This window comes from Opisthocomus hoazin, chromosome 12, assembly GCF_030867145.1.
Source record: "Opisthocomus hoazin isolate bOpiHoa1 chromosome 12, bOpiHoa1.hap1, whole genome shotgun sequence".
NCBI classification, from domain to species: Eukaryota; Metazoa; Chordata; class Aves; order Opisthocomiformes; family Opisthocomidae; genus Opisthocomus; species Opisthocomus hoazin.
In genome coordinates, this window is record NC_134425.1 from 29539168 (window position 1) to 29546072 (window position 6905).

General features: G+C 38.4%; 1 protein-coding gene across 2 annotated transcripts; it reads right to left on the bottom strand.

Annotated features, from left to right (window-relative positions):
- Nucleotides 1-2209: 2209 nt before the first annotated feature.
- LOC104335247 (leukotriene B4 receptor 1) lies at nt 2210-5576 on the bottom strand. 2 transcript variants are annotated; one of them, XM_075434161.1, is made up of 2 exons: nt 4474-5576; nt 2210-2965 (listed from the first exon to the last, which is right to left on the bottom strand). In XM_075434161.1, the coding sequence occupies exons 1-2, from the start codon at nt 5461-5463 to the stop codon at nt 2795-2797; spliced, it is 1161 nt and encodes a 386-aa protein (XP_075290276.1). In that variant the 5' UTR covers nt 5464-5576; the 3' UTR covers nt 2210-2794. The 2 variants fall into 2 exon arrangements, with proteins under 2 accessions (XP_075290276.1, XP_075290277.1); XM_075434162.1 differs by having other exon boundaries at nt 2888-2968.
- Between the last annotated feature and the right edge of the window lie 1329 nt (nt 5577-6905).

The following is a 6905-nucleotide window of genomic DNA, read 5'->3' on the forward strand; positions in this document are numbered from 1 at the left end:
AGAGCTGTGAGTTATAAAACCAAAGAAAAACTTCACCATTGTTAATATTCTCTAATTCCGCACATTCCAAAATATTTATTATGGCTCAGATGCTAGCTTGACTGTGAAAGAACTTGCACGCCAACGTAGTCTTCATGCCATCTGCTAGCTTCCAGGTTCTTTTACTCCATTCACCTCAGTCCTGCATGCAAATCTTTCTTTTAGTCCTGTTAATAGGGATCCTAAAAGCTCCATAACTGCAGTCACAACTGTCTTTAAAATGTCTCTTACCTTTTGCTTACTTCTTCCTAGACAATGTTCTGCTGGTTTAGTTGAAGAAAAAAAAAAAAAACATTTTCTTTACTATAATGCAGTTGCCCTGATTCTGCCTGCAAACAAGAATCTCTGTGATTTCCCTTGTGTTACCTCTTAAATTACAAGTTGCCTCTAAATATCCACACAGCTCCACTGTTTTAATTCAGACTGCTGTAATAACTACTTTACCGTGATGTTTACAGAAAACTTTTAATGTCAGCAGGCAACAAAATGTGTAGGACTGATATACTTTTTATTTGTGTTCTTTTTTTATCCTTCTTGTATGTTGGCTATGGTTGAACTAAGAATACTTTAGGCTCTCCTTCAACCCTGTTAAAAGAGCACAAATTCACGTTACGCAGCATAACCCTGCTACAGTGAATGATAAATTCCTGATGTATACCCATGAGATATTCACAGCAAGTTTCAGGCTGGGTAGGACTTTAATGTTAGAGATATAATGTTAGAAGATTATTATTTTTTACAAACACAAGAAATTCAAACCGTCTGGTCACCTCCTAGTACTCTGTGTTCTAAGCAGTGTCGCCCTGATTCCACATAATGTTCCCTGTACTTCAGTGCAATCTGGGGTGATTTGGCTCAGGTGACTGCAGTGGCCCTCTCCCAGCTCAGCCTTCTTCCTTGCTGTGTCATGAGAAATAGCTGGACACTGAAACCACAGAGACAGACTGCATAAACAAGGGCCGACGAGATAGGAAGTAAGAAAAATAAGAGGAACTCAAACGAGACGAAACCTCTTTTCTCTCAGCAGGGTCTGAGCGTCTCAAGAGTTACCAATAAGACTGCCTCACCTCCAAGTCACTGCTTTGAACTAGCTTGAACAACCAAGGAAAGTCTTTGCTTTCTGTTAGTGTTCCAATATAATCTATTAGATGGATATGTCACGTAGTCAACAAGAAATGTGAAGTATCACTGTCGTAAGATGCAGCACTTTGCACCAAATTTCTGCTAGGTCTTCGGTTTGGCTGGGATTCATTACTGCAGGAGACAAGAACATCCGCTGTCTATTGGCTGAATGGGCCAGCTGGAACCCCTGTAGTTTTGAGACCGAGTACGTCAGCATAGGTGAAGTAGTAAATTGCCACACTGACAGGCCTGATGCACACCTGTTAAAGGAAGAAGCAGTCAACCATGTCAATGGCTTATGCTTCTGCATTGACTCTTACAGATGCAGTTACATGGCTGTGTTGCCAAAAATATTAAATCAGTGGGTTTTTGTCTGTGCATACCAATGTTTACAAGAATTCACTTTATTTGCTCTACAGAAAGGTGAAATTAGTTAAGGGTGCTGTTTTAGCATCTTTTACCGCTCCTCAAAGAGCCTTCAAAGGAAACATCCTTCTTCAAGATGACTGACTACTGGAGGCACCTGTCCAAGGCTGTAAATATGAACGTAAGAGGGTGGTTCTAGTTCCCTGAAGGACTGCATGTTTTACAAGTATGTCAGTACTGCAGCTGTGAGTAAAAAGTAGTGGAAAAAATGTGAGAACTGAATATTGAGGAAGAAAATTCCTGCACCTACTGACAAAGCACAGAAGTAAAATATAGCTAATGATGTGCTGCTTTTTGGTCTACTGACCATAAGAAATGTTTCCTTGTTGAGTTAACTTAGTTTAGGTCTCTATACGAAGTACTGCAATTTCAGTGGTACAGCAGCACCTGGCAGTAAATGATTCTGAATCCTCAGATTAGCAGCTTTCAATTCAAAACTGCCTTATCTAATCATTCCATTATTCCCTAGAAAGAATTTACTGATCTGTGAATGTTACTAGTTCCCTTTTTAAGATTCCTGGATGCTGTGCGGGATGCAGTCTGAGCAGCAAAGTTCACTTGTCTGTGAGTGACAGTACAAAAAGAAAAGAAAGAAGGTCTGACTCACTATCCCTTACCCTTTTATTTAAAATAAAAAAACAGCAAACAAAGCCCAAACACCACTGCAGTAGGCAGTATTGCAGAGAGTATATATCTGGCCACGGATTGCTTTATAGCCTGTCCTGGGTTAGGCATAGCTGAGCATAAGGCACTTAACAGGCAGTTAATGCTCCCAGAAGGCTCCTTGAATAGCAAATGACATAAAAAATCTCTTCATTCACAAGATATAGATTACACACGCACACAGATGGTTAGGGGTTTAACCCAATCCCTAATCAGAAGGTTGATTATAGCTATGTCTAGGGCACAGACTGACAGCAAGGAAAACGCCCGTCAGGTAGTTGTACTGAAGTTTGTCTGGGTCTTCTCCCAACCTGTACGTTGCGAAACGCTTGACTCCTTGTGGCCTAGAACTCCAGTTCAGTTGCAGTGCTCACGTGCTTATCAAGTCTTCATCTGGTCTGTGGTGGTGTTGAGTAGCAAGTTACTCCTATCTCGAGAACATATTGGGAAATACAGCTTCACTTTTTTATACAGTAGATAATTAAAGTTGCTGCTTTTATTGTGAGATAATGCCACATTGCTATATTGAATATATTAATAACAATTAAAGAGACATTAGTGGGGTGAAAAAAGAGTGGTAGGTGGATGGGGTAAAGTCTAAGGGATTTAATCTGCTGCTCACTCTTTGCTGCAGACAAGGTCTTGCTAAAGTTTTCTTTAATTTCAGTGAAGGAGTCCTACAGATGGCAAGCCCTCTGCGGTGTGGATTTCCCTTCTACTGAGAAGAAAAAATGACTTTTTCACAACAAGCAGGAAAAACAAATACATATGCAAAGATTAGAGCAGTATTCTTCCATTAACAGTTAAGGATTTTACTTCTCCATGTTTATTTCCATTTATAAGCTAAATTAATACAACTCAAACATCCTTGGTTGTTACATAATCGTATTTTGAAAATTAAATTCTAGTTAGTATGTGTAATTTCTTTGTAAAGACGAGTAACATAGCTATTTAGCAGCTGTACAATGTACAGGAAATTACAGTATGTTTCCTAGTAATCAGTAGCTATCTTGATCTTTATACAAACCATTGACTTAAAATAAGCAAGAGTAAGCACAACAAATGTTAGGCACAACTGAAATCAAAAAACTTCAAAAGGAAACACTTGATGCCATGCAATTTTTCCACAGTGAGTTTGCACACGTTCACAAAACTAAAATAAGGTCCATGTAAGCCCTAAATTTATTCGTTTCTTATACCAAACTCCACTTTGTTCTACTAGAGAAGAAAAAATAACGCTTTTATTTGCAAGGTGAAGTTCTTATGGTATTAGAAACTTTGTACTGCTACCATAATTTTCTTACACATAAAAAATAGTATCAAGGATCTCTCCTTCCCTCCCACCAGAGCCTGATCCAATTCGTCCATAATTTAATAGACATCTTGGAAGCATAACTGAATCAGACTTTCTGAGGATACTCATAGTATGTCTATATAATCTAGCAATAGTTTAGTTGCCACTGAAGTATGCAATGTATTTGACATCAAATATAGCATGAAGTCTGTAACCATGTTTGCCGTACAACACCAAATTCTCGCACCCCCTGTTTATTCTGGAGGCAATTCACACTTCACATTTTACTTATTAAAACATATTAACAGAAGATAATACAGTAAATGAGCTTGACTGCGTAAACAACCCTTATTACTTTCAAACCTGAATAAAGCAATGAATAAAAATAGCTTTATATTTTCCATCTACCCAAAGGTTTTATGTGTTGTTAAAACCGTTCTTACCCATACCAAGAATTTAAGTACGCTCGCTTATAACCTTGGGTTATATAAGGATTTTTGAGAATCTAACAATTTTTTCTGAAGGAAACTTAGTTTTAAACTTTCAAAGCTCCCATTTTCCACATACAGTTCTTTCCTGTTTTCTGCACATAGACTTTCTAGAAATCACCAATAATTTTAATGGAAAGTAAAAATGTTGTATTTCTTACACTTTGAGTTTGCAGCCACCTTGCTGAGGTTCTCAGCACCGGTGAAACAGTGCTAATTTCATGATGTGGATACTAACTTAGGAACTGAGCTAGGTTGCCAGTGTCAGTTCTTTTATAACACACAAAACAAACCCTAATAACTTTTAGCTGTCTCTAGCTTTACCTGGACTGCTTAGTAAATGTCGCTGAAAGTATGAGGAGAAAGGACTACTTCAGGAATGACACAGAACCGCATCATTCACTAAGTCTATCTTCCTTGTTAGAGATTTTCTGTGCTTACCAAAGTATCTTCCTGTTTGGTTACAACCAAACTTTTTTTCTTGTCTTCCTCTGTTACAGTCTGACTCATTTGTTCGAACAGCTTTGACATCTTGGCAAAACTCAGGTGATTCTGAAATCTTCGTGCAGCAAAAGCATAAAGTAGAGGGTTAATACAGCTACTGATGAATACCAGTGCTCCAGAGATGTACACTCCTCTGCCTACAATTTCATCCAGTGCCAAAGACATTTCCTTGTTAGAGAGTTCTATCTGCATTGAAATAATATCTAAGATGTTGAAGACATGATGAGGGAACCAGCACAAAATGAATGCCACCACAATACTGGCAATGAGCCGTTCCGATCGCCGCTTAGATTGGTAAGTCATTCTGCTTATTCTTCTTGCAACACACATATAACAAGTGCAAATAATTAAAAAAGGGATTACAAAACCTGCAAGAGTCTCCAGCAAAAGATAGGAAATTTTCTGTCTATCAGAAGAGTAGTTGCGACACGTGCATAGTAGTCCACTGTCTGTTTTTTCTGTCTCTTGAAATGGAATGACAGAAACGCCGAAAGTGATAGACAGGAACCAAATAAGGAATATAATTAAAGAAATCTTTTCTTTTGTTTTGTATCTTTGAATTGTGAAAGGGTAAAACACAGCCATTACCCGCTCCAAGCTCAGCGCTGTAATTAGAAATATACTAGCATACATGCTGCAGTAAATAATGAAAACCAGTATTTTGCAGAAGGTGACTCCAAAAACCCACGAGTCAGCAAAGGAGTAAATCCAGATTGGTAAAGTAATCACTACGAGGACATCTGCAATGGCCAGGTTCAAGATCAGCAGGACCGAAGGAGATACTTGCTTCATTTTTGTACAAACAGTCCAAATGACGATGCCATTTCCAGGCGTCCCAATAATAAATGACACGCTCAGTATTATGCAGACTACTGACCTCACAATATTCCCCGTTGAGTGAATACTGCTATCCTCAGCTTGACTCATTCTGGAAATTCTTCAGTTCTTCTTGGTTGCCAGTATCCTCAGTGCCTGGCACACTGCTCTTATTCTGAAGGTGTTAGCGAGCTACTCAAGAGAAAGTTCTCTAACTGATACTCTGTGGACTAACACGGCATATGTGCTCACATCCTAAGGATCGCTCTTAGAAACATCTGACCACATATGGCAGTTCCTGTTGCTCAGGAGAACAGTGTGCATTTTTGCATACAAAGCAAAAATAAAAATACAGTGTAGCACTTGACTTTGTTTTTAGTTATACATCCATCATACTTCAGCAGATTTTAAAGCATGGAGTTGGTCTGTCAAAAGTGCCCCTACTTAAAGAAGCTTGCTAATTTGTTAAATCAACAGCTATGAGGAGAAAGAAACCCTCCTTATGCTATTCTGCTCTTGTTTGTATGAATAACTCAACAATTTATTTCATGAAAGGCAAAATACGAGGGGTGGTAGTTAAACCACAAATGTGCATTATATGTTTGACGTGAAATTCCATTCCAAAGCACAAAAAAATTGTGCTTACTGCCTTCATGTCATCTTTTTTACTTCAGCAGAAAACAGTCAATCATGCTTTAGAAATACGCTGGCATAAATAAAATCAACATTTGTCCTACAGTGAGACTGTACTGGTACAATGAAGTGGGTGGGAGCTGTATTTCTAAAGCTCTGGGAAACTGCAGTCCTTCAGCCAAACAAAAACCATCAGAATAGGCTGGACATGAGGTTATAGGAGGAAACGCTCTGTGTGAGAGAGAAAATAAACTATTACATTGTCCTCCTGCTGTGCCAGCAATGGGCTATGACTTCATCTCCTAGGAAACTTGGTAGTCAGTGCACTATCCAAATCCTGGGTGAATCCTAAATTCTTCAGTATTTGGCCAAAGAATGTGAAAATATTCTGTTATGCTGATGTCAAAACATCTTCTTTTGAAGTCCGTTTCTAAAAAGTTAAAGTAGGAACTAAAACAGCAGCACCAACAGATATGTTCAAGAGTCACAGAAGTGAAACTGGAAGGGTATTTTCCACAAAGAAGATGCACAGAAAAAAGGAGTTATGTGCAGCTTGCTCTCTTAAATTTATGACTGTGATACAGGTCATCTCCCTGAGTGTTGAAGTAGAACTTTACAAACCTAGTGAATGTAGTGCATAATACTAAGTTGAAAAGTCTCTTTCACCATGGAACAAGGATTGCAACACCACCACCCCCAAATCAGCTTAGCTGGTTTTGATCTCATAAGAGTATAATGAGATCAAAAGCAAATCCAGAACAACTCCACTGAAGTATTATATCTTCAAAATACTATTTGTGTAATAAAGATCTTAATTTGGATTTAATCAGATACATGATTCCAGTTCCTTTTATTTTTAACTACATTTAATACAGATTGGGCAGGGGACAAACCCAAACCAGTTGTTTGTATTCTAAAGG